The sequence below is a fragment of the Pseudopodoces humilis genome, chromosome 2, assembly GCF_049639895.1.
Source record: "Pseudopodoces humilis isolate 2021_Gansu_Grassland_sample_001 chromosome 2, ASM4963989v1, whole genome shotgun sequence".
NCBI lineage: Eukaryota > Metazoa > Chordata > Aves > Passeriformes > Paridae > Pseudopodoces > Pseudopodoces humilis.
Window position 1 is genome coordinate 69611870 of NC_142201.1, and position 27484 is coordinate 69639353.

Sequence of the window (27484 nt, forward strand, 5' to 3'; positions counted from 1 at the left end):
TAGGATTGTTTGTGTTGCCTACCCTTTAGCTAAAGGCAAATTTAAATCAGACATCTGAGATTTCCTCTTCCTGAAAATGGAGCAAATAATTTGTTGAATCTGAGTAAGGCTAGGTAGAAAGTAGAAATGTGGCACTCTAATCCATACCCAGTAAGCTCTCAGCTCTTCGTCAGCTGCTTTTTAGGTTCTCCATCAGCAGTGGGGTCTTTGGAGAATGAACTGGGAGAAGAGCAATACTCTGTGCTTTATGTTTGAAATGAAGTCTTAATGGTACCTTCACTGCCCAAGGAGAAGGAACAAACTGGTGAAATATAAGCCTGTGTAATTCCCTTCTCTCAAAATTTTCTGCTTTCAAAGCATTGTGGAAGGAAAACAATTCCAAGAACTTGGATTTAAAGGGAAGCAACTTACCTCCTCTGATGTTGCACTTTGAAATACAGAAGTAATAATTTTAACTTAGAATTTGTGGTGTTCTGTTCTGCTTACTTTTAAGTGTCTTAAGCACCAAACCTTCCAATTTTTCCCTTGGAAAGCTGTGTTACAACTAGGAAGGTTTTATTACATGGATACATAATAACCTTGTGCAAGCCGGACCCAGGACATTCCAACTCTGGGTCAAAAAGGCAGATCCTGCCTGGAATGAAGAGGAAATACAGGTTAGCTTATCACTTGTCAGACAGGCTCACGGTGGAAGCATCATGACACATAGCACTTTGCTCCCAGAATGAGCTCTTGGTCAGTCAGGGAGTCATGCAACCATTTAGGTTGGAAAAGACCTGTGGGATTATTGAGTCTGACTGTAACACTGCCAAGTCCACCAATCTGCTTCACAGAAAAATGCAGAAAATACTAAAAAACCCAGAAAGTTTCCCAAACACAGCACATTTCAAACACCTTCCTGAAAGGTAAATCGAGTCATATGCACAGATCAGATAATCTGGTTTTATTTCATATTGGGTTGATAGCACCATGAAATTAAACTGGTAGTAGGCAAATCTACCAGTCAGTAAGTACTTCATAAATTTTGTCCCTAAGATTAATTTTCACAAACTAGACTCTTTAAATTAAAATAATATTGTAATGTGAATTTTCAGCTGTGATTTGATCTAATAGTCCAGCACATCTGAGGTGGGTTTTTTTTTTCACTCACTAAACTTCTGTAGTTGCAAATTATTTTAAAATTCTAAAACTGAGGCCAAAATGTTTAAATTTAGATACTTCACTGTGTCTGTGACCTGCTTGTTAAAACTCTGAAAAAAAACTTCAGCTTTTTTAATGATTTCATGATAGTTGAGTGTCCTGAAGTTGTCCTCTGTTCTTATCAGTTCTTGGCAAAAATGGCTCATGAATTGTAAAACAGTCCAGACCATGGCAGGCTCATCCTCAGCTATTAGTCATTTCAAACTCTGTTACTGACTGAGCCTGTTCTTTAATATTTCTTAAAGAAATCTAAGCAACATAATCCTTTCAGTCATTCAGACTGAGAATGTGTAGAGACTGTGAAACTCTCAAGACAAACATGTATGACTGATAGACCAGATATTTTCCCAACAGATTTTAAACAGGAGGCTCCTAGCAATATAAAGCAAAAAAACTCTTCTCTGACCAGGACTTTTTTTTTTTTTTTTTTTTTTTTAAACTGAGCCATCACTGAAAAATTAACACCATTAACGTTTTAACTAGGATAAATTAAATGACACAGCTATCAGCACTGCCATATGGAAGGAGTAAAGGTCTGTTTCCTTTCCAAGAGGCTTGCCATTTAAAACTGGAGCCTAAGGCCTCTGGAAATCAGCTGGCACATTTCCACAGCAGTGGTTACACCACATTGCTCTCTGTAGTTCAGCAGAATATGGTTTTGGCCATAAAATTCCAGCAACCCTGATTGCTCATGGTCATGGAATTTATCCCTTTCAGTTTCTTTTGGACATGAAGCACATGTCCACAGACAGAACACCCATATGACCCAAAAGGTACATGCCTAATTTCAGTACCAAATACTGCCAGAAAGCCATAAACACAATACAGCCTTGTCTGGAAGAAGGTTGATTGGAAAGTCTTTTTCAGACACATACAAATCTCTTGTTTATAAACTGCTGTGCTGCATCTACTATCAAAATTTCTAATGCTGAAGCAAGAATGTCTTTGTTATGCAGGCTACCGTTGTCAACACATCACTTACCTCCCATGTTCCCTGTGGCTCCAGGCTTTTTTATTTTCTTTTTCAGTTTTTTTCTCCTTTTTAAATGAATCAGGGAAATGTGGAGAACTCTCTTTTTAAAGAGAAGGAAGCTTATTATTAATACGTGGTTGCAATAAGTTGTTAACTTTGGTCCACTACCCTGAATTCAGTGCCTTGGTTTGCCTTGTAAAAATCCTAGTTGTGCCACCATTACAATGAGCAGAGCTTTATAAGGTGAGTGCTCTCTCACAGCTGGCACATGTCACCTGAATACATGTCACTGGCTCTAGGATGTCTTGGAATAGCTGACTCACAGAGGTATGCGGGAATCATGAAAACACAGCGTGTATTCCTGCAAAATCAGGCAAGTGGGCAAGAATTTTTTCCTAATTGATGTCTTGGTGATTATTTTACAGTGAAAAATTTCCTGAGCCTTCCAATCATTATCAAAATTTTCATTAACTTTTTTGTTTTTTACCATGGGAAGAAGCAGTTTGCACTTGCCAGTTCTGCAGTGTAAAAGAAGATATGAGGAGCCCTTCCCATCTTTGCATATACTTGCAGTCCATGAAATACAAGACTCATAAAATGGTAGTGAGGATAATAAGACAGAGTAGAGGTAGCGTCATGTTTGAGAAACATTTAAGAATGTCACCATGCTGCTCCCTGGCAGATTCTGGCCTCCTGAATCCCCTAAATATCCTATGCCAGTGATGCACTTCCCTGGATTCAAAGGGGAAGGGCCACACAAAATACAAAGACAGCCTTTTGCCTCTTGTTATAGTCTCTAATCTTAATATTCCAGCATGTGAGGGAAAGGTGAGTTTGTCTTTATGTAATGCATCAAATTTTAGCCAACAGCAACAACAAACAAGTTGTCATTCACTGAGGACTGATTGTGCATCCAGAGATTGTGCACTTGTAGAGAACTCACCTAAAAGCTTAGAATCCCAGCTGTACTTCTGTGCATCAAAAGTTTGTAATGTGCTCTAGGGAAAAAGTCATGAAGTATCCAGTCCTGGTGCCAGCAATCTGTGGAATATTTGCAGTTGACTTTGATAGGAGCAAGCCCAGACTCTGAGGCAATTGTAATACCATATTTTACTGTTTGTTTTTGAGGGAACATGTGGATGGGTTAGCTCAGGCCTTTTTCATATTCTTTTATTTATTGATAATACTTGATTATCAATAGCAAGAACATGTTCCATGGGTGCTCTTGCTTCCAAGTAAAGGAGTGACTCAGTGCATAGCAACTACCAGCCCCAGAAGGGCCCACGTCTCTCATCATTTCACACTACTTACAAAACACTTCATTATCCCCAACTTCTGGCCAACAGTATTTCTGCCATGTTATATCATATGTGTCATGCCTCTTAGTGCTGTACTGCACAAGTTGGACTTGTTGATCAGGATCCATTCTGTCAAATTTTGAATTCAATATTCACTCTAAGGGAAGAGAAAAAGATCTCTTATGGCTTATGGCAAGATAAACATGGAACTTTGGAAAAGATTGAGTAACATGTACATTTCTGTGTTCTTTTCAGTGGGGAAAACTGGTTATGAAGGATTTGAAATACTCCAAATGTGCTCAGTCTTGAAGTTTGCAATAGTAGGTATGACCTCTTTAAAAGGGAAGAGATGAAGGTCAAAATTTCAAGGTCAAAATTTCAGTGTATCTGTTTAAATTAAAGAGTGTGATAGTGAATTCAACCGAAAAGATTATAAAAATTAATAGCCTCAAAGCTTTCTCATTTTAACAGCTATATTTTCCCTTCCTCAAAGAGGAGACCAGTCTAATCATTAGCCTAAGTAGTTATAGCAACTTGAATCTAATTAATTTCTGTGCAGCTGTTGGTAATCTCACATTGCTGAAGCATTATGCATTTTCAAAATATCCTGGCTACTCTTTCCTTTTGACACGGTATGTTGATGTTGCAAACCATACACCTTTGGTGGTTTGTTTTAACAATACACCCTTCTAAGTACATCCTGATAATCTTAACTTTCAGATTTTGGTGTGCTTCATCTTCTGTTGTTTTTTTGTTTTTTTTTTCCTCTCTTAACTGCAGATGTGCTTAGAAAGTAGTTTTCATTTTAGCTTCTTATTTTTAGATATTTGGGGCCTAATTCAGCAACACAAGGGCCAGAGGACTTGGAAATCCTGGTATTAGTATCAAGGCACTGTCATTATAAACAGTGTCAGCAAAGATTTTGTGGTCTTTGTTTATTATTCCCTATGGAAGGAGGAATAAGTATCATACTTCTTAAAAATAAATGCATCTTCATTATATTTTAATTACATACACACCAGTTATTTTTCTGCTAGAGTGAGTTTTACATTGCTTTATTTCATGGGCTAAAGATTTTCATGTCTGCATGTAAGATTTTTATAAAACTTGTAAAGAATTTTTTGCCACCTTTGAGCTGAAGAATATTATTTTAATGCTATGAAGCAAGTAGTGTCTCAGCCAACTTCACTCTATCTTGTTTTTAGGCTTATTGTGCAGTCACATGCAAATCAATATATTCTCATGGGACACTTGTCCTCCTTTAAGTGGCACAAAAGAGGAAGCTGATCAAAAACTGCCCATGTGAGAAAGATCCCTGCATTTTGTATTCTTGCTTTATACAGGTCAAGAAAAAGGGGACTAGATTGTCTCCCCTATGTCAATGTAATTTAGGTATAATAGCCCTGGAGCAGTAGGTGAACCTGGGGGGGAAAAGGCTGAAGTCTCTTCATGGGGGACTCTAAATTGCACTCGAAATTTTGATTGCATATGTGGTGCATGGGTTACTCTTTGAATCCTCAAACCAAAGAAAGTAGAAGGACACAGCCAGTCTTGTTACTGTCAGTTTGGAAGTTCATTGAGAAGTGCCTTTCCAGTCATGTGAGACTGATAAATGAAAATCAAAGGGTTTGAATGGCAATTATTAGCTGAGACTCTCCTCTGGTTTTCAGAGCAGTGCCACGCGTAGCTCCAAAGACAGACTGGATTCATGTTTTACTGCCATGAATATTCAGTGAATCCCAGCTCTTTTGTCTGAGTGCCCGGGTCCTGAGCAGTCCCACGGCAGCGGTGTCAGGTCTCTGTAGTCCCATAGTGTTGCTGCTTGGGTAGGTTTTGAGTGCTGGGTTGAAGTGGCTGGGCTCTGTTTAATTTGAAGTCGTCATGATTTCTCATTTCGTATGTATTTTTTCCCAGGTATTGTGAACCTGAACTAACACGCATACATTGTGCTTTATTTCCCAAATCCTTCAAGGGAGGGCCCTGTGCCTCTCACCTGAGAGGTAAAATTGGGGGTTTGTGGCAAAACAAATGTTCACATGGCTTTTTTGTTTTGTTTTCTGTCCTTTCCTTGTGGTACAGGGCGAAGCATACCTACCGTAAAACTTTGCTGGAGCAAGTTAAGGAGTTGGAAACAAAGACAAGAGAGCTGGGAAAAGCCATGCTTCGTGATAGTAATGGAAAGAGGCAAGTCTATGCTAAATGTTTAAACCAGACCCTTCTTTTCCTCTCCCCTCCCTGTTTCTCATTCACCATTAAAATCTGATTGTAGACAGGCAAATAAGGCTTCTTCTCCTGTATTATTAATTTATTGCTGTTCCCTTTCATATGTGTCTGTTCCCCCCACAGAAACCAGCCCTTCCATTTTCATTTCTCTTTCATTATTGCTGTGAGGCCCTGTTGGAAAGTGCTGCTCAGTCCCCTGCATGGTAACATGTAGTGCTCTTACCTGGTCACTGAGCCAGACTGGTTTTGAGATCACTTGGTTATGTCATCCAAAACAACAAAACAAACAAAAAGATAACCATGTCAGGGGAGGGAGCTCTCAGCAGCTCAAGATATAAAGACTGCAGCTAAAAGGAGAACTGGCTTAATCCATTGTGCTCTAGTACTTTATTCGGTTTCACCTTAAGGGTCTTTTTTATGCTTTTGCTTTTTTCACTAGAGCTTGCAGGTCTCTTGCCTTCAGGGTTCTCAGTTTCTCGTTGTGCCTCTCCCTTATAACCGCACCATATGGACTTGAATATACTGCTATTATTGAACCTTTCATTGTATAGAGAGAGTACGTGTTGTGTGGGAACTTTTGTCTCTTCTGAAAGAAGCTAAAGAAAATCATGGTGAGGCTTTTGCATCCAACAGTTTCATTTACCATCTCAGAATGTGGTTCTGCATCAGCTGGTCGGAAAAGCTCCCCAAGTTCAAAAAGGTTTTAGAACTAACTCTTCTGTTCCTTACACAATATGGCACCACATGACTTGCTAAGAAACTTCATGATCATTAAACTGGATTTTAGCAAACCTTATAAACTAGCAAACTGAGTGGAATAGGGCTTTTAAAAGATTTTGTTCTTCTGGGGCAGGGTCATCCTTTGAGCCTTTGATGTCTATTCTAAGGTAAACTAATTGCCATATTTTAGCTGCTGCTAAGACAAGCAGATAGTAGATTTTTTTTTTTTCAACTGAATTTGTGTGTTAATAAGGACTGGTTTTAGGGAAAATTACCAGGCAATGATTTACTGAGATTATGGTAAACTGAAAAGCTTTTAAAAAAGCTTGTGTGAATTTTAATGTGTTTATAAAATGTCCTTAGTGACCAGAGTTTGCTTTTCAGAGGCCGAGACAAAGTAAACACAGTGTTATTGATTAACATCACTTCAAAACACTTGGTATCTTCAGTTTTTGAGGCATTTTTCTGCTGCAATTTTGGATGCAGCAAACAGAGTTTAGAAATTGTGCTCACTAGCAAAAGTCACAAACTGCACATCAAATGATTTTAAAAGAGAAAGCAAACTTTGCAGCAACAAAGGCAACCTTCTATGCCACAATTGTAACCAACAAAGGCACTTAATATCAAGCATTTATTTAAATAATGGACCTTGTTCTTAGAAGGTTGAGCAGTCATTTTGAAGTCAGTTGAAGCCAAAGTGCTTGGTACCAAAATCAGGTAAGTCTGCCCAAACAAGAAAGGTGTAACCTGGTGTTGTAAAGTGCTGACTGATAGTGTGATTAGATGCCAGGTAAGTGGAACCCAGACCAGCAGAAAACTGATTGTTCCCAGGCACATGGCTCTGGTAATGAGCTCTATGGGTCACCTGGGTGTTGCTGTGGTTCCTGTCCATGCATTTATGAGAGGTTATCTTGGTGCTTGGTTCAAAGCATTTGTGTTTTCCTGCCAGTATTTAATGCCAGTTATTGACAGTCAGAGAGGAACGTGAGTCAGCTTTGTGCCTGGTGCATCCCTGAGTTGCAGGGTGGGTTGAATTGCTATTTACAGCGAGAGAGCGACAATCAGCATTTGATCTGTTTATATGTGCATGTCTGTGTCTCCAAGAACTTGATGGGTTTCTTCTCTGTTTACACACTGTCCTGACTTTCTGTAAATTTCATGGCCATGTTGTAATTCATTCATACACTCCATGTTTTCATAGCCTTTTGCTTTATTGCATTCTCACTGCAAACTCTTCCATCTGCATTCCTCCTCCATATAGCTTCACTTCATTCTCGAAACGCTTGCATGGAGATGATGTAAGGAATCCCTTCTGGCCTTCCTTCCCATTTTCCCTCCCCCTTTCTTTCCATGCATTTGTTTGTTCTCATTCCTAATTGCTCCCAGATTTTCTGGGTGGTCCATCTGTGAACTAGATAATGGTAGAGTGCCTCTGCCTGCTTGGAGCTGGTGTGCTGTGCTTGTGTTGTGGCCTCCCGACTCCTCTTCAGAGTTGTTCTGTCTTTTGTCTCTTTTGTTTGTCCCATGGCTCTTTCACACCTGCTAGAAATCGTGTGCTTGTCCAAAGGGAAGGGTGAAGGTGGGAAAGAAATAGAGTGGGAGCTTTCTTCAGTTAGTCTCTCTGGTTCATGCTCTTTATTTTTTTAAAATTTCCTTGAAGCTGGCGGAAACGTGTTCTAAGGTGCTCTGCTCTCCCCTCCTGCCCCCAGCCCCATTGCTCTTGGGATATTTCTGGCAATATGACACTATGCAGGAAGGGAAAGTAATGGGACTCCTCTCATTTCTAATAGAAAATAGAGAGCTGTGTAAAAACTGTACAAGTCAGTCTGTCACCTGAGTCCTTGGCTGGAAACATTCCTGAAAAAATGCCCTTTAGGTGCTGGTTTGTTCAGGCAGCTGTGGAAGATAAGCTGGCTGTCATAAGGGTCTATTTTCCTGGCCTACATAGTGGACAGTGTTTTTGTTCAGTGTTTATCACAAACAAACAACGAAAAAGTCACACCCAATTACAGATAAGAGAAGGATTTAGGGAACTAATTGCTTTTATCATTTCCTAGACCTTAGACAAAAAAATGAGGTGCAATATCTGAATGTTCAAAACTAATCTGCTAAAAAAAAAAAGCAGTTTTCAAAGCCTGGACTTGCACAACAGGATGTCAACAGTTTGCTGTGACTCAGCTGAATTGCTGCTAAATGTGGGCAGATACCACCTGGGTCTTTGCTGTGCTTGGGGAAGGAGTTCTGGGAGAGCTGTGTGTGCCACTTGATACCTATATATGCATATCCTGTCTCAGAGGATCTTCACCCTGACAGCTGTTCTTGCTAGACACATTTTTCTGGGCTAATAAAAAATGTCTTCACTAGTGCTTATTATATCTTTCTGAATCTCAGCCCCTTTGAACAGTTTCTAAAATTGAATTTGCTTGTATTGCTCTAAAAAAGCAGGTGCACATTTTTGCCGTACCAATGGCTGGGAATGAACAGCAAGGCAAGTGGTTGATGAGGGACTGTTTGGTCTGTGCAGGGCAGAGTGTCAGCACCCTGGGCACTACAGCTGGGTCCCAGAAACCTTGCAAACAGCATTAGAGTGATGCTTGCAGATTATAGCCAGTGTATAGTCTTGAGCTGTAACAGGTCATGCTCTTATTCCTTTATATGTCTCATCTGGACAGCTGAAAACTTAGGTTTGGTAGAAGCTGGGATGATCACAGAGTCAGATAACTCCAAGAGCAGAGAATTCATCAGGGGAAACATGTAGCTGGAAAACTGGCAACTCCAGAAATAGCTTGAGAAGCAGGAGAGTGAACGTGCAGTAAGAGGCTATGATGGATCCCACGCCATCCTTGTCTGCCTGTGGAAGATGAGCCCCCACACTTGCCCTCCCCAGCCTGGGCACCTGGCAGTGCTGGGCTGGACTCCAGCCCAGCTGTGACATGGGCACGCCTTGGTCAGGAAGGGAGAGGGGCTCCCTGGCACTCTCATGTAACAAAAGGCAGGATTTAACACTAAATTTTCATGAATTTGGAGAGGTGAGAGGGGCAGCTCATGTGCCAAAGCAAACATGGACATGAGGAGACACCTGCCCAGCAGATTTAATCATGTTAACATGCAAGATTTACACAAAGAAAACAAACAAGGTTTGTGTTCAAAAACAGCATTGAGTTCAGCTGCAAAGATTTTTGTGTCTTTAAATAAGTTTACAACTTAAATCTTGGTTCATAAAGGGCCAAACCTTCAAGTCCTCATTCACTTTTCACTCCATCTACCCTCTCATTGAAGTCAGCAGGAGTTCAGGTGGAGTAAAGCCTGATTAGGCACCAAAGCAAACTTTACTTTGGAAACCCATGTCACTTTATTGCTCCACTGGCCAGCTAATGGAGAGTGAGCAAAGCTGTGCAGCACCCTCTTTGCGACAGTAGATTTCCTGTTCCAGAGGATTTCTCTGTCTTGGAATTGCCAAAGAGCTCCCTTTGAAAGCAGCTTTTTTGGTAGTTTTTCTGTCCTGTTGTTAACTGGTTGGTGGGCAGGATTAGATTATTTGATACTGAAGAACAATGTGGCTTTCATGATTTGCATATTTTACAAGGAGCTGAAGGACCTCTCTGGGCTGTTGCAGAAAAGTGCCTGCATTGCTGAAGTATTGGGAAGAATTTCTTCAAATGAGTCAGAAATCTGGGGGACAGAGTTTTGTCTCGAACAAAGGTGAAGGGAAGTGACTACAGACCTAGCAAAGTATAGCAGCCGTGTGTGTTTGCACAGCATTTTTCAGAATTCCCCTTTACTCTTGCTGCTCTCAGACACCCACTGGTGATGGCTGTGGTGCCCTCTTTCATCTGTTTCATAAAACAAGTACTGTTTTTTCCAGTGTACCTAAAAAAGCAGCTCCCCACAGCCTCTCCATTGTCTTTCTTCAACAAGGAGACATGCTGGTGTAGATTCTCTTTTATTTTAGTGCTTCTCACCAGTTCTAACCCTGTTGCTTTGGTGAAAAGTTCATGGCCAGTTCTCACCCTTAGAGAGAGTTGTATTATCTGTCTTGGCCTCGGTTTTATTTGGTATGTGAGAGCAGGTTCCAGTCTCATTTCAGTAGCTGTGTGACCTGGTGGGTAATCAGTGAGCTGACACAGGCACCCCTGGAGATTTCCCTGCTCCACAGGCCCCTGGGGAGGAGCAAGAGGGCAACATGGAAAACCTGCCTTGTTGGGCTTGTGGCTGTGCAGAGAACTGAGTGGCAGAGGCTCAGCCTCCCATTGGCAGAAGCAGAGATGGTAAAAGAGACCTCACTTTTAAGAAATACACGAATGAGGCGAGGACCTGATCATTAGGATCAGGAGGAACAAGGCTTGGGCTTGTTGTATTTCAAAATACTCTGTGTCTGTATTGATGCACCCCAAGTTCCATCTGCTGGAATAGGGAGACCATGCCAGTAAGGGCACTTTGCATCAGCAGGTGCAATGAATCTTACTTGAATCAAACTCAGTCTTGTGCTTTCAGCTGGTTAAACAGCTTGGGATGTTTGGATCCCATTTGGACATTCTTAATTCATGAATGTGTTGACTTCGATGTATTTATTCAGGATACGCATGACTGTGACCTGAATCCAGCCCATACACTGCGGCTGAGCATAAAATGAGGTTGAAGAGGGGAGAGGTGTATTTTGGGTTTTGAGGTCTCAGCATCCTTTTTATCAATTTTTCCAGATGTTCTTCACACCATTTCTGGGAAGGAAAGGTGAGATTTCTCCACCAGCATACACAAGAAAGTGACTGGCATATTTACGATTTTTCCTTGCAGCTTTTCTAGTAAAAAGATATTGGACTCCTTTTACTAGCAAAAATCACATAAAATGATATCAGTGGTTTTTTTTTTAATTCTTTGATTCCATATGGTAAACATTCATGTATGGAAGACGGAAAATGCATGATTTTCTTTTATTCTACACTTGTCCTTTTCTCTGTCCCTTCTATCCCATATCAGTGAGGAATCCTCACATTATTTCCTTATTTTAATATGTACCCTTTATTTCCTAACCTCCGTGTGTGGGGCACTTGAAATTACCAGGTTTGATTCCACTTTGGGGAGGCTGTGGGGCAGAGCTGGCGAGGGACAGAGGACAGAAAGGGTTTCAGAACCTGGCCAGAGGGCTGAAGGGGGAATTACCATGTTCCCACTGGCACTGGGGACCAAAGTGCCTGCTTGCTAGTGCAAACCAGTTAGAGTTGACATTCCCCTTCTCCAGTGCAATTAATTATTTCCCATCCTTGTTGTACCTATCATGTAACCTTCAGGGAGATCCACTGCACAAATAGGGTTAAAACCTGATGACCCAGAGAAAGATTTAGAGCTGTGATCAAATCTGCTATCAAAGTCGAAGTTGATGGAGGTACAGTATTAGAACAAAGGCCAAAATGAAGTTGTAAATTGAGAAGAAAGATTAGGAAAAAGGAACATTACAAGATGAGAGTTAAAACTGATTAAGGGGCCAGTCTCTCTGATGCCTAATCCTGACTTACTGGGTTGGGCACTGAGGATCTCCACAGGGGAGGGAGGAAGAAATCTTCCCTCCAGGCTGCACAGCAGGAGAACTGCTCCATAACAACTGTTCCAGCCTAATGGCTTCAGCAGTCTGCCTGGACCCTGACTCCTCTGCTGGCTAACCCGGTCTCAGAAGAGAGGCAGAACAGTCTGCATTCTTCTCTCTGATTTGCAATAAAGGATAAAGTGCCAAGTTAAGCGTAGCAAGAACAAGAAAACACAAGTTGTATTAGGTGTTAAATATTTAGTGGACAATTACAAAATACTTAAAAGCTTAAAGAAAAGCAATTTGGTTTTTTTTTCAGTTCAGCCAAACGTCCTGGGCTGTGCTCTAAATTGTGTTCATGACACTTTCATCAAGGTTCAGTTTTTGTTGTTGCCCTAAGCTGTTCTTTAACTTTTCTGTAAAGAAAAGTAAGAAAAAAAGCTGATAGAAGGGGTTTAGAGTTTTTGAAGACAGAAGTAATCTTAACTTCAGGAAAAGTGTGTAAGTGAACTTCTATTAAACCAGTAAGTTTGGATTTTTAAAAAATTCACACACAAAAACCCCAAACCAGAAAAAATCTGTACACAGAGACCAAGCATGGAAAACTTCACCATCCATGGTGACTACTTCTGAAAAAAAATGAGTAGGAAAAGAATGTTATAATTGCAACTGTATTGCCACCTTATCTATAAAGGATATGACCAAGCACCCAGTAGAGTAAGTGCAAAGTGAGGCACTTAGGGACAAGAAGTCAACAGCACTGATACCAAAAGGAGGGTAGCTGAAAAGCAGCAAGCCACACTTCCCCTTTTCTGCTTCCCAGACATTTAAATTGGGTCAGTTCTCCTGTTTTAGGAAGGCTGAGGGCAAAACTGGGCAGCTTAAAGTTTTAAGTTAGTTGGCTTTAAGACATCTGACAATGATGTCTTCCCTCCACCCCCCAAAGAAATGCATATACACATGCTTAGTGTTTGCAGTTGGACTTGTTGTTGCTTGGAAATGGAAGGTACTTTGAGCAGAGAGAGACCTCAATTATTTTCTTAGGATTGTTGCATTTCAGAGAGACATGTGATGTTTAGCCCTGATATTTTCAGATGGCATTTTTTAAAGGTGCTTTTTACAGTGGGCTCACCCTGACCAGACACTAGGTGCCCATCAAACCTGCACTGTTATTCCATCTTGCAGCTGGCTGGCATTGGCTCTGTAGGACATGGGGGAAGCTTCTGGCAGCTTCTCCTAGAAGCCACCCCTGTAGCCACTCACTACCAAAACCCTGCTATGCAAACTCAATATCAATTCTAAGTAGTCTTTGAAAGAAGTTTAGGAATAACAGTCTCAAAAATGGAGGCTAGAATGGATTGTCCAAATGATTTTAGGAATCTAAGGAGGATCTGACTTTTCTGCCTTAAGACATTGTTAATGAAAAAAGAAAATGTAAATCATCTTTGCTTATCGTGAAGAGGAAAAGCTTTGTCCTGCTTTTATCCATACAACTTTAAGGACCAACTTGGAGAGGATTCTGTGGATTTAGAGTGGAGAGTTTCGCCCCAGTGCTCTCCGTATGATCTGTGTACTGCAAATGGAGGCTGGCTGAAGCTCGCAACACGTCTTGGCCTCCATCAGCTGCTGCAGGGTGATTCTGCTATGGGTACAAGGTGATGCAATAGTGTGCTGCCAAGCCAAATCACAGCCTGAAACAACAGTGTTTCCTCAGGGCTTTGGTGAGGGCCATGCATCCATGGGTTTGTTGATGTGGCTGTTAGGCTGGCTTCATAGTTACCAGAACCACTCGTTACCAGCCGTGGTCATACTGGCCCATCTTTGCCCCAACTGCTCAGCTGGATCAGCTCCACTCTTTGGATCCATGTAATGTGTGATCTGAAACAAGTGGGGTGGTGTGGTTCTGCCCCCCAGGTGTGGGCAGGAGCTGCTTTAGCCATCAGTCACCACAAGGACATCCATGGAGCTGCTGCTGAAGGTGTATGGCACTCTTTTAACATTTTCACATCCAGGCAGGATAAAAAACTTGAAGCTGCATGTGGGCTGAGCTCAATACCCCATGTTCTCATGGACTGGAGAGCTGGCTGCTCTCAGTATGCTCCAAGTCAGCCTTGCAGGGCCACGCATCCAGGTACATTTAATGCTTATTGGGCCAACATTTGGCTGGATAATGTCAAATACAATTTATAGAGAGGGAAGGTTACTCTGTGGCTTTCACATGTGCTTTGGAAATACCTGGAGGAGAGCTTGTTGCACTAAAGAAGGTCTGGAAGTGCTACACCATGGCACAGCATAAGAGCTCAGCTTCTCTGGAAAGTTGGCTGTTGCTGAGCCCTCAGCAAGGACTTAGTACTGCTTAAATTCTGGCTGTCTGCAGCAGGAGTCACCTCTGACAGGTAACTTCTGGTACCTCCCAGCCTTCACGTGGCACAGGCAGCACTTCTGTCTTCGTTCCCTTGTGGTTTGTGCCTGGTGACCCTTTGGTGTCCTAGTAGTGGGTTTTTATTAATGGCTTGCTGAGTATTTACAGTAAAATGCAAAAGAAGTGTGATTTGGGATGTCTATTTAAGCTGGATCCAGAGTGATTAAGGAGCAGTGTTTGTAGACGCTGACTCTGCAAAGAAAATGCTGGGTTTTTTATTTTTGTTTTACTGTTTATATGCCTTAGACACTTCCTTGTGAAATGCTCCAGAGATTTCCTTTGATTACATTGCAGCTTCATTATCAGTAATGCCTGTTTGCCTTTTAAATTAAAAAGACCTCCTACTCTGACCTCAGAGTAAAACATTCCTGCAATCGAATGCTAGATAACAAAAAATAACATCTCCTCTTTGTGGATCGAAAGAGAGAAGCCAGCAGAAGCCCTTCATTGCTACTTTTGCTGTTCTGTAGGAGGGCAAATCTCTCTGTGATGTCTCTCAAGTCCAGAGGATGGAGACAGAATTGCTCTCTGAGCCAGTTGGGCCTTTCTTCCACAGCCCTGGGATGTTTTGGGTGTTTGAGCACAGAGTTTTGCTGAACCCTCAGCCTTAGCGTGACTTGCATTTGAGATGATTTGCATGTTTTAATTTCGAATTCCTGGTCTGAAATGATGTTCTTTTTAATGTTCTCCTTACGCCAAGCCTATGAGCCTATGCTAGATATGTCTCTGCCCACTGTATAACTTCTAACAATTCTAAACTGAAAAAAAAACCCACTCTAAACCGAGGCCTGGGGTTGTTCTGGGGGAGTGCCCTCATTCAGCAGGGAATATCTGAGGAAGAACAATAGATCTCCTCTGGCCAATTACAAAGGTGTGGCTGCAGCCTCTGCCTGATGTATGGTTCTTGCTCTTTGTCTGCCAGGACTGTGATCGATGCTGTAAGCCTTTAAGCAGTGTTATGTTGCATGAATGGTGAGAGATGGAATAAATCCTCAGGAGTACCTGCTATGTCCTAGCAGCCAGAGAGGGATCTGCAAGCCCTCTTTGCCAGGTGATACTTGGGGAGGAGCCATTGTGCTTGAACCTCTGATTCTTCTTCAGAACACACGTCAGGGAGTTTGAGAGCCAAGAGACTGAAATGAAAATCAACAGTCTGCTTGTAAAGGATTTGGTGATTAGGATTGATCAAAGCTGGAGAGGTCTGCTTCAGACCTTTCTTCTTGCTGTTTTTATTTTATTTTGATGTGACTTTCAATGACAGAAACATGTCAGCAAGAAACGGCAAACTTTTGTGTAAGTTACTGTTTGAAATGATTGGAAGAGATCAGTTATTATGTTTTAATTCTAAAATTTAAAAAGAGAGAGAAGAGTATCCTCTTTTCCCCTCAAAATTTTGTACACAGGGAAAGATGACAAAGCAGAAAATTCCTGGTCTTTTACCTTGTGTTTAGCCACATGGGATATTTTGCAAAAACTTCTCCTCCCCTCCCTCGCTCTTTCCTGTCCCTGCTGTTGCAGTGCGAGGGTAACACATTGCAAGATGTTTCCTCCAACAGGAGAATAATGCAGGCCAGCCAGAGTTCCTCAGGCTGTCTTTAGCAGAGGATGTGGCAGTGGAAGCAGAGACTGAACAAGGATTTACCTTCTGGTTCTTTTGAAAAGACGTATGGGTAGGAGGGAGGCTGTGGAGTTGAGGACAGAACTTCAGCCTAAGCCTTGGTGGATTTTCTGGTTTAAACCAAGCTGTAAAATTGTTTACCTGTGGCTGTCTGCTGCAACACCACTGTAGGATAGAAGAACCAGTGGTGCTACACCTGCAGGCAGTGTAGTGAGGGCTTTGTAGGTGTTCATACGAAAGCTGCAGCTTTCTTGTCCTCTGGGCTTACCCATGGACACTGAGTACCTTGCACTGGAGAGACAAGCTTCTGCCATGAGCTCCTAGCATGTTTTTGACTGGGAAGTGTGCTTGTGTGCTTTAGTTGTGTCATCTCTAGCACTCCTGGTGAGGCTTCACTAGGCACCTCAGTTCTTCCTTCTGGAAAGGGGAATACAGAAACAAACCAAACATTTTCAAATATCTGTATCTGACTGAATTCTTCATAATCTAGAAGGGTAGTGAGTTAAACCCAGTGGCAACTTAGTGTATTTGCCTATTTGGCATGCTTCAGCTGTGTATCTCCTCTAGCAAATCGTTAACAAAACACAAACAAGAATTCAGCTTTTGTAAGAGAAAGAGGGCTCTGAATTTTTATTTTCCTTTTTTTTTAAGCTGGGATATGTGTTTGTTTTCTCAGGGAAGATCCAATTGTAAGAAACACCTGCATCCACTTTAACCTTCCGGTCTTTGTGATCCCTGCTTTTGCCACCAGTCAATTAGTGGACTCAGGAGAACATTCTGGGTCAAGCTATACCAAATACCACAAATCCTCATTAACGCTAATTAGTGCTTAGTAGATTAATTGGTGGTGAAGCTCATCTTTTTTTAATTACTTGAGCAAATGAGACAGCAGGACCTTGTGGTCAGCTTTGAATTATTCTGTTTGTTTTGATGCACCTCATTTGAATGTGTAAAGCCAGATGTTTGTTGCCTAGATTTAAGGGCTGTTTGCTTTTGTGAGGGATGAGAAGAAGAGAATACAAAAATAAAATGAAGGTCTCCATTGACACCTTAGAGCAATTCAGATAGGAAGATGGAAGAGTTATTGTATTCATGGAATTGAGCGCATTGTTATGAAATAACATGTTGCCTTTAGTTTACCTTTTGATTTGTCATTCACTTAATGAATTTGTGTGATGTTGCTAGCACAGATTTCCAGGCAGGCAGAAGTCACCTTGACCCTCTTATGAAGTCATCACAAAGGTATTCCTGGCCTGAGGTATTCTGCATTATTGATAGCAACTAAATCTGATTTTAGCTAACTTGACTAATGATTTTTTAAATCCCTTTTTTTTCTTTTCATAGAACCCTCGAAATCGGGACCTTTTAATAGTTCTTGTTTTAGTCAAGTATTTTAGTTCAAAGCATTTTGTCTGTGTCCTTTGTCCTTTGTATCATTACAGATAGATGGTGCCTCTCCCTTACCCCCTCAGAGGTCACTGACTAACCAGCTAAAGCATATTTCACTTTTCCCTTTCCATGTCACTGACTTCCATAAGAATGTCTGGGTTTGTGATTTCTTCCATTCTGACAAGATTTTTGAGTTCCTGAATATGAACACAACTGTCCAGTATTCAGAGTGGGATTTCATGATCCCTAATCCTTTTGCCTCAGTGAGTCTGAAGATGCCATCCTTAGACCCCATGGGAGTGTTTAGCCCTGGTTCAGAGTCAGTGGAAAGCAGAATTAGATCTGAAAATCATGGCTAATGCTTGGGATTGAGTTACAAGTGATATTTCTGTAAGCAAGGCCTAACCTGTTGCCTGTGAGTCCAGAGTTATCATTACTTTTGCATCCAAGTGTGAGGCAGACTGAGAAGTCTTCACTTTGTTACCTGTTAGCAGCAGGCAGAAACCTTTTCTGAAAGCAGGAACTTGGTATGAGTGCAAACAGGTAATAGTTAAGAAAGCCACTTCACTTTCCTTTCCTTTCCGGGTTTGTGCTGGGAGATCTAATATCTGTTGGTAAATCAAATACTCGTGCAATTCAGAAGAACTGTGTTGCATTACCTTCTGTGTATTAAAAGTTTATTATATAGTACTTGACTGATCTTGACTTGCAGCCTATTTAGTCATAGCTCAAACTACAAGTGCTCTAATTCTACTGTGAGTTTTTCTTTCTCTGCATAGATACAATCCAGTATAATTTCCCAAATGGGAAAATCAGATGTGACTTTAGTTTTGAACTTGTTGATTATAGTTAGCAATATTAAAGATAGCATAGCTTTGGCATTCATAGAGCTGCAGTGTGTCACTCCTGCTCAGAGGTCCCTTGACAGCACTCTTTCCTCCACACACTGAATGCAGAAGACTGAGGAGCTAAGCATTATTGGTCTGCACTTTTTCTATTGCTGCATGGTAGACAAGCAGACGAAGAAATTTCCCCTGTGCATTTTTCTGCTGTGGTTTATTCCATTCTCAGTGTAAGAATTTTGTGGCAAACATTGCTTATTTGTCCCCTACAACAAGTATTTTTGATTGGTTTAAGATTCCTTTTTTTAAATCACCCTCCTACTGAGATAAGAAGGACTCTTCCTACATGTGCGTTACCTGCAGAACATGAATAAGTATTGCACTTCTGTCATTCACAGGACAGCAGTGTGTTTAGACAGTGTTTCACTAAACAAGTTACCCAGCACTCTTCTGCAGTCAGCAGGAGGTTGTACAGCATCACTGGTTTGCACATGCGCTGGTAGTGGCTGGTTCTGCAGGCTGTCAACTTCCTAAGCAAGGAAGGTTAAAGGTTAGAGAACTCTCATGTCTTGCTTTTTGCCTTCTGTTGCATCACCCTTACCTAGTGATTCTTTGTAGTATGTTTTCCATCATGCTGCCTGCTTGGAGCAGGTAGAAACTTATTTCTGCATTTACTTGATTTTCTTACAGCCAGCAACTGGTCTTGGTTTTTTTAAGAAGTTGGGTCCTCCAAGATTTTTAGAAGCTTTCATGCTGTAACCCTGGTTTTAATGGAAACCTGTGATCCTTTCTTCTTTGAACACATGCAGGTCTCATGAGCCAAGAGTTGTTAGAGTTTGACAAACTCAGTTGGAATCAATACTTCTGTTTCAAAAGTTTATTATCCACTTCTGTTTTATGTTGAGGGAATACTACTGACTGCAGGCAGGGAAACCAAGCTGCCATACACATTGCAGGTATGATTCTGTGGTGCCAGGAGAAGGAGGGGAAAGAGACCAAGTGTCTGAAAATGCTGAGAGTTTGTAAAGATTTTGAGGAGGAGTCTGTAGGTTTTACAAGCTTCTCCTTTAGATGTGTGAACTTTGAGATCACAAGGAAAAAGAGAAGGATTCCACCCTTTCTTTTGTGGACACCTCATTATGCACTGAACAGAGGACTGTGAGCCAGGCTGTTACCCTAATGGACTATTAAGTGGAATATAAGCCTGCATGGCTGGATTACATATTACAGGCATCTCAGAGATTCTTGAGTTACTTTCCTGATTGAAGCTAGCAAACTGCTTTAGTGAAAGGGAGTTGTTTGTTTTAAACTGTTGTTAGCATGTCGACAGCAGCAGCTGCGCTTGCTGGGATTTCCATTTCATACACCCAGTGCATGTGAATTTGTAATCTAACCCAAGAGAGATACCAGCACTGGCATTCAGGTGTGTATCCATGTTTGCAGCATAATCAGTGGAATTGCTCCTTGTGAATAAAGATGTGAAAGAAAAAGCAGACTGTGAAAATGGAGACAGAGTGTAAATGTGGGGCAAGTGGGATAAAGGCACTGCAAGGAGCTGTACTAGCAAACAGATCCCTTCTATGCACTAGCTCTATCTCAGTGTTAGGAATAAGGGTGAGATGGAAAAAACCAGCCAGTTGTGGAGAATTTTGAACTAAAGTAGACTCTAATACCTTTCTGAAAATAATCTGATATTTAAGTTACTTGAAGTTCCAGTGCAATGAGATTTGAAGGCCTATGTTATTTTAAAACCCCATTGAACTTAGTGGGACCCATATACATAATTAAGTGCTTTTAAAGGCCAGTCACAATTTTTTAACTCCAGGCATAAAGTTCTTGATGAAATGAGTGTTGGGTTTTTTTTATAAAAATCGAAGTGGAGAGCAGCTCTAATAATTATTGTAGGTACATTAAACCTGTTGTAAGCGTACTGTGTTTTTCACCCTAAGTTTGTATTTTCGCTTTTTGTAAATTCAACAGGAATTTTTTCATGCCTCTGACAAGAACTGTGTAAACCAAAGAGGTTTCTAATAAAAGAAATTGGATAGAAAGGTTTTTTTCCATATGGGAGGTTAAAATGGGAGCGTTCTTTGGAAGGCAGAATTAACAATGGGTCCAATCTTTGGTTGCTTCAGGCCATTGTGCAGGTGTGATAGATGCCTTCTACCTTGTGCTAAGCTACAGTGCTTTGCTCCTTCTCTCTAAGGCACTTTGTGGATGCTGTGGTTCATGTGCATAATTTTAAAGAGAAATCTTCTTAATGTTCCGTATCACCCCATGTCAGACTTCTGATATGGTTTGTAATAATTTAAAGGCATGAGGCATTCAGAAGTCACAATGATGGTGACATTAGGAATGAATTAACCTAAAGTAGACTTACACAAAGTGTCCTTAGAGTGCAGGAGTTCTCTCAATGTGCAGTGTAAAGAAAGAAAATTCTTCTTCATGCTATAACCACCTTTAGTACTGACAAAGTCAAAGCTGCCAAGTACTTTAAACACAGGTGACTTTTACTTGAAAATTATCTGGTTACTCACTGGTGTGTTTTCTCTCTTTCTGTCTCCCTTAGCGTGAACGAACGTGACCATTTGTTAAAAAGGCTGGGCAGGAAAACTCCTCCGAGCCTTTTCCGTGCTCATTCTGTCCAGCAAAGTGTATCACGTAAGTAGCGGCTCACGGCCCCGTGTGTGTTTCACAGCGCCAGCCCCGCGTGAGGGAAGCGCAGGGTGATTATTTTTTAATTAAATTGTAGGTAGAGATAATCTAGCGCCAAGGCTGAGCTGCCAAGCAAGACACGTACATTTGGAAGTGGAATTAGCGTATCTGGCCCTAGGCAAGGGGAGCTCAAATGTGGTTAATTCCCTAGGATCAAATCAACAGGCCCAAATGATAAAACCCCAGTATGCAGGTTCTCTAAAGGTAGAATTCTGATAGTCTTAAGAACAGTCTAAAAAATCAAAAACTCTGCATAAAACAAACATTGTGATAGAGCCTAGCTTTAACAGAAATTATTTATGTATGAAATGTCATATTAGCTGTGGTTAGCTGAGAATACAGTGATGTTTCAGGGATGCCAGTAGGTTTCTGTGTGTTGCTGGTGAGGAAAGCCATGGCCTGCAGAGCTGCTTCTCTCCTGTCCCTCTTGATCCACTTCTGGGGGAAGAGAAGGAAAGTCACAAGTGACTACTACTGCTGCTTCAAGTAAATGGCATTTCTTGCTGATGTAGAAGTCATCCATTTATTCATCTTCCTGTGTCTGCTGGACCTGACAGGTTTTTGTCAGTGTTTTAAAGACTTCTGCAGTATTTAAAATCATCTCTAGCAGCTCTCTAGGCCAGATGCACTGAAGGACCATGCTGTCTTGAGGGACCAGGGAGCCCTTTCTAGTGAGAAAATGCAGCCTCTCCTGTGATGAAACTGGTGTTGTACTGGTGTTGTACTGCTGCACACAGAGCAAGGGGCAGATTTGGGGTTTGTATTGCCATTGCAGTAGGAAGTGACACCCCTGACTGCTTAAGAATCACAGAGGAGTCAAATTTCATTACTGGCTCTGTCTCCTTTTGTAGCAGAAGTGTTATGGCTCAGGTCATGGAGGCAGGACTGAGATAATACCTGAGGTATTCTTGTTTTCCATGGAAAATTTGACTAGAAGGGGTGGGACAGTGATGGATCTGATAGTCTTTGTCCTTGATAGAGCCTTTGGAAGGTGGCCATCACTGTCAAGGGGTGTAGGGTCTTCAGCAATCAATCCCATTACATCTGTGAAGAGAGGACAGTGAGCAGAGCAGCCCTGTGGACCATATTTCTACAAGGATTTAATCCTTTGTATAAAGGAGCCAGGGATGCTGATAGCAACATGGCTTTGGGCATGCAAACACACTCTTTGAGGAGATTCCAAAAGCAATGATTGGCAGAAGAAATCCATAAAATGCACAAATAAATGGCTGTCAAAATAGTCTGCTTTGGAGACTTACCACAGTCTGTGAAACCTGTGAAGCGGTGCAGAAAGGAGATGCACCAGAGGTAACTAGTCAGACTTCATATGTGCTTTTAGTCTCAAAGAACACATCATCAGGTTATTAGTAAATGGACAGCTTTTGGGAAAGAAAAATGAGATCAAAATAAACCCTAATTTGGATAACCAGCTTCCCTATAAATGCAAACGATTAAGTGCTAAATGAGTCAGGCCAATCAGGACAGGCTACAATCAGCAATCTGTTTTTCACGTGAACATAAATTTTGACTGTGAAGCTGTTAGGATTGAAAGATGATTTTGTGATGTATCCATGACTTCTGTCATCTCTTGTCAAGTACTATTTTCCAGTGTTGCATAGCTGCTATATGTACAAGGCCACGTGAAATCCAGGGAACGTATGTGCTGTTTTCACAAGCCTGAATTGTACAACTGTTTACTAAATGCTAGCGTTCTTCAAAGCAAAGAGTTGATGAATAGGGCAGTAGCCTTGACATGCCAGGCTGGTATCTTAAATCACACTACAAGTACTCTGTTTGAAGTCTTGAACTGTTCACATGTTTCCACCAGGCCCTAAATTCCCAGGCTGTGAAGACCAAAAATTACTTTTGTGATTTCAACTCAGAATCTGTTGCTTACATATAAAGCAGGAAAATGGTTTGCTTAGTTACAGCTGACAAAAGCTTAAGCAAACGAATTGCCTTGATCCAAACAAGGAATGAAAATGGGATTAAATTTCCTAGCACAGATTGTAAAGATGCAATACTCGGTTGGAAATTACTTTATTTTTGACAGCAACCATTTCCAATGTTTTGGGAGGAAGCAATGCTCAAACAGCTTTGTTTCTAGTTACATGGAAAGGAGAAAAATCTCACAGGGAGTTTCTGGGCTACTACTGGTGGTGAATGGTGGGAGGAAAGAGCTGACTGAGGGTGAGACTACACAGCCCTGTACAAGAGGCAGAAGATCACTCTGTGTGTTTCCTTAGCTCTCTGTTGGTGAGCCAGCCCTTCTCCAAAAGCATTAGCACAGCACAAGACCTTAAGGCATGATGTATGGCTGGGGTGCTCCCATATAGCATCAGGCTCTTCCGGATTCGGCCCCCAAAGTGGGCAACAGAGCTACACTGCCAGTGCCATGCGGGAGTGCCAGCCAGGATTAGTCTCTCAAGCACCTCCTCTCATTAAAGAAACTGGCTCAGAGTGGCTGCCTTGGAGAGTAGCCCCTGCCCATTTAGAAAGGTATGTCCTTTAAAATATTCACGGCTGTTTTTCTTGCTCTTCATTTTTGTGTTCCTGAATTGTGTAGAGCTGTCAGAAGCATGAAATAAATCTGTCTCTGGCTGTACTGTCAAAGATCACGTGGTTCCTTTCTACCAGTATAACTTCTGGGAAGTTTATGAAAACTTAAAAAAAAAATTTAAAACCACACACAAAAAGAAATGGAAGTGTGATGCTCCTGTTTGGATGGCATTGTCAGGAGACTTTAGTGGAAGAGTTGCATATAGTTGTCAAGCCCAGGTGCTAATATAAAACCAGCTCAGTGCAATCTCGTAGGCAGTGCTGCCAACACTGCTCCCCAGGCTGTGTTCACTTCCTGATGAAGGTGCCTGGTGAAATTGGTCATTCCCTGTTGCCATCTGCTTTGTGAAACCTCTTAAGAATGAGCAGGAGATGCTACCAGGCTCCTCTCAGATGTGTCTTTGGACCCTTCCCTTCAGCTTGCTTTGTGGCTCACCCTTGAGGGAAGGAGCAATAATGATTTCCAAAAACTCCCCCTCAGAGGGTTTGCTGGCAGTGAGGTTTTCTCCAGGTCTCCATCCAGATTCTTGCCTTTTTTATTGCTGTGACTTTGTGAGAGTAGCACATCCTTTAGACAAACTCTCTAGATGTAAAAGATGGCTCTTGACCTCCTCTTTCCTCCTGCATGACTGACCTGTGTCACCTGTGCCCCCAGAGCATGGGAGGGGTACCCTCCATCTCTTAGGAAAGTTCCACATCATCCCTCTAGAGTGGTTTCCCTCCCGTAATGCCCCTGCCGGTGTCCAGTTATCATTTGTCTCACTATGCTCTTTAAAAATGGAGCTGAGTCCTGCTCTGGTTAAGCACAGCTTTGGCAGAACTCCGCCTGAAACACCGATAGCCATGCCTGAGTGAGGATTACTGCCCTTGGCCCAGGCCTCCTATACTAGCAAAGAAAATCCCTCTTCCTTTGACAGAATATGGTGATTTCATAGAGTGAATCTGAATGCAGAGCATATGGTTTGCACCTTATTAATCAGTGGAGAAAAAGCACCTGTCATCTGAGGTTCGTTTCACAGTATGGGGGCTGACAAATAATAAATAATAATAATGTGTTCATGCTGAGGGCTCTAATCTCACCATTTATTCTCCACTAGCAGACACCTTCTACCTTTCACTTTTCTGCTAGTGCATTTTTATTAGAAAAACAACAGGGGAGCTACTTGGGATGCTTTTTAAACTCTTTTTCCTCTTATCTTGCATGTGTCTGAAATATAATATACATTCTGTATTTATTCTGCTTTTTTCTAAGCTAGATGTTTGTTAACTATTAAGTGCAGTTGCAATCTTTTAGTATCAATTTAGGAAAAAGAAATAGGAATGAATGGTTTAGAATTTGATGCTGTGGCATCTGAGTGTTTTCTACTTGCAAATAGCAGTAAGTTGGTATCTGAGACTAAAGACATGGGACCATTTGTCAGGAATTCCTCTTGGGTCCTTAAGAAAACACAAGCATGGTTTATCAGAAGATAAATTAATTATTTCTGTAAGCATTAGTCAAACTGTTCAAGATTTTAGGCAGCTTTCCCTTTCCCAGGCTAAATAGAAGATGGTTGCTGGAGAAGTCAAAGCTGAGTTAGCATTCACTTTTAAACTGGTAAATGTGAACTGTGACATCACAGCAAATCTCCTTAAAAACTCTGCAGAACCAAGTGTTTTGCCTGAGACAGAATTTGGCTGGTCAAGTGATACCACAATATTGTTTTTCATTATGTCAGAGAGTGCTATCTAAGAAGTAATATTTCCTAAAACAGACTTAAAAAAAAAAGTCCCTCACATCTCCCCAACTCCCTAGAAATTTTAGTGGATTTGAATATGGGCATTTTTCTCCAAAGGCAAACAAAAAGATGCATTTTATACTTTGGACTTACTAAACCATAATACCACTGCAGTATGAACTAGTGAAATGCTGCAGCAGATGAGGGTTCTGATGGGCTGCCAGTGACAACTGCACTTTGCTGGCTGGCCTAAACAAATCCTGGGACAGACAATTTGGGTGTATCAGAGGAGACTGCAAGGACTCTAAAATAAATCCCTGAAGTGACTAAAACTGTATGTTTTCTCCTCTCTTCTATGAGGAGATCTTCTGGAATAAAAAGAGCCCTTTCTGGTCCTGGTCTTGGAAGCTGTTGTCCATGAGAGTGCTGCTGAGCGTGCCCAGCGTTGCTGTCTGTGTTCAAGGCACACACATCGAGGTGGTTGCTGTAGCCCGGCCTGGCACAGACCAGAACAGCCATTGCAATGAACAGAAAAAGAGTGCATTAAATTAGAGACCTAATGGGAGACTAGATTTGGATCTACTCATAGAATATCAAAGCTTTAAGAAAACCCAACAGGATGCTTTTGAAATTCAGTAGATTGCCTGATAAACCTGGTACCAGTGAAACCTTAGATTCGATGAGAATGTGAATCTCTTCTTAACAAGTGAGCCACACTGACAGATATTCAAAAGTGCCCCTTTCCTCCATTAATAAAAAGTCTCAGACTATAAATGTCCTTCCTCTGTGAGGGTTAGGTGAGTTGTGCCCAGAAGGCTCCGAAGAAATGTGCTCCTTCCTTGGGCTGCTGCAGGACAGCTGATCAATGAGGGCCTTGTTCCCAAGGCAGGCTCATAGGTGTGGTTTTAAAACTGGAGTTGGGGGAAAAGTTCAAACTTCTGGAAAGTTCCCTAGTAACTGACAGATGGAAACTTCCATTGTTTGTGGATGGGGTCTGGGAACAGTGGAAATGTAGAGCTGCTTGGGGAGTGCAGGTGGGACTCGAGCATTTGCAGCATTTTGATTCCACAAGGCACAGTCAGCTGCCTAAACAGCTTGAAGTTCAATTTTAATTGTAATGTGAATAGAAAAATGTAATATGAACTCATCTTCCTGTATAGAGAGCTACAGGAAAAGTCTTATATGAACTGCCAAATGTTGAGCTTCAGCTGAGAAGCTTTGGGGTCACAGCCTTTCCCATGACATATGCACAAAACCCTTGTTGCTGGTAGTCCAGGATGGATGAAGGACATGAAGATGTAAGGATACCGCTGGTGTTCTTAACCACAGATCATCTTAGCCTGAAATTTTTTGCTGCATTAAGGTGTTTCCTATTGGTGTGAGGGAGGTGAACAGGTTCCTTTGGCTGAATTTTGCACTGGCGTTGCAGAGTGATTGGGCTGCCTGGCTGTCTGCAGGCCTGTGCCGGGAATAGGCAAGTCATGGGAAGATGAACCCAGGACTCACTTGTGTGGTCAGTGCTGGGCTTGCAGTAGTTATGGCAGTTGAAGACTCCACTACACTGGATAATTTCATGGATAAGTAAATATGGCGGAGCCACCTCGATGCAAGTTGTGTAATGGGACATGGGCTTCAGTCTTCTAGGGCTTAAGCTTGTGGTCTTCGACCAAGTTGACTTATCCATGGAGAATTTAGCCAAAAACAGGATGCTGGCCCTTCACATGGAACAAACTGGAGGTGTTTGTTTAAGTGTGAATCTACCCCTTTTAAAATGAAAGCCTGTTTTGTACATCATACTTCCTTTGCAATGATCCAGTATGGACATGCTTTTTTTCCAAAAGACTGCACTTTATGAATGTATTCTGTGAACCTTCAGCAACAGGCAGGAAAAGCTGTGCCTCTGTAGCAGTATGTATATTGGCATAGAATCACTCAGGGAAAATAAAATGGGATGCTGGGATGATTGGTCATGTAATCAAATCAAGGTTCCTGCTGTCCTGCAATCACTTCTGCGAGGGAGATGTGACTGGAGCAATGTGACTGTATTTCTGTTTGAATCCCCTCCACTTACTGGCAAAGATTTTCCTGTGATGCTTGTGACTCGGGGTGTCAAGAAATCTCCTGTCCTTTTCCATAGTTTTCCATTCAGAATTTTCTGTGGGGCCACATCTGCAAGTCTGTCTGCTGTTGCATCATGTTGCCCCATTAGCTTTTTGTGACTGTTTTACCAGCATTGTGGTGCTCTGCAGATGCTATCATAAATGTCACTTGCCTGTCCACAGTACT

General features: G+C 41.7%; 1 protein-coding gene across 3 annotated transcripts in view; it reads left to right on the forward strand.

The window, feature by feature from the left end:
- ATP8A2 (ATPase phospholipid transporting 8A2) overlaps nt 1-27484 on the forward strand; it is a 315299-nt gene that overhangs the window by 280766 nt on the left and 7049 nt on the right. For all 3 annotated transcript variants that reach the window (XM_005516272.3, XM_088050971.1, XM_088050972.1), the window contains 2 exons: nt 5551-5655; nt 20776-20867. In XM_005516272.3, coding sequence (XP_005516329.3) covers nt 5551-5655; nt 20776-20867 — 197 coding nt within the window. The remainder of the gene's footprint in view (nt 1-5550; nt 5656-20775; nt 20868-27484) is intronic.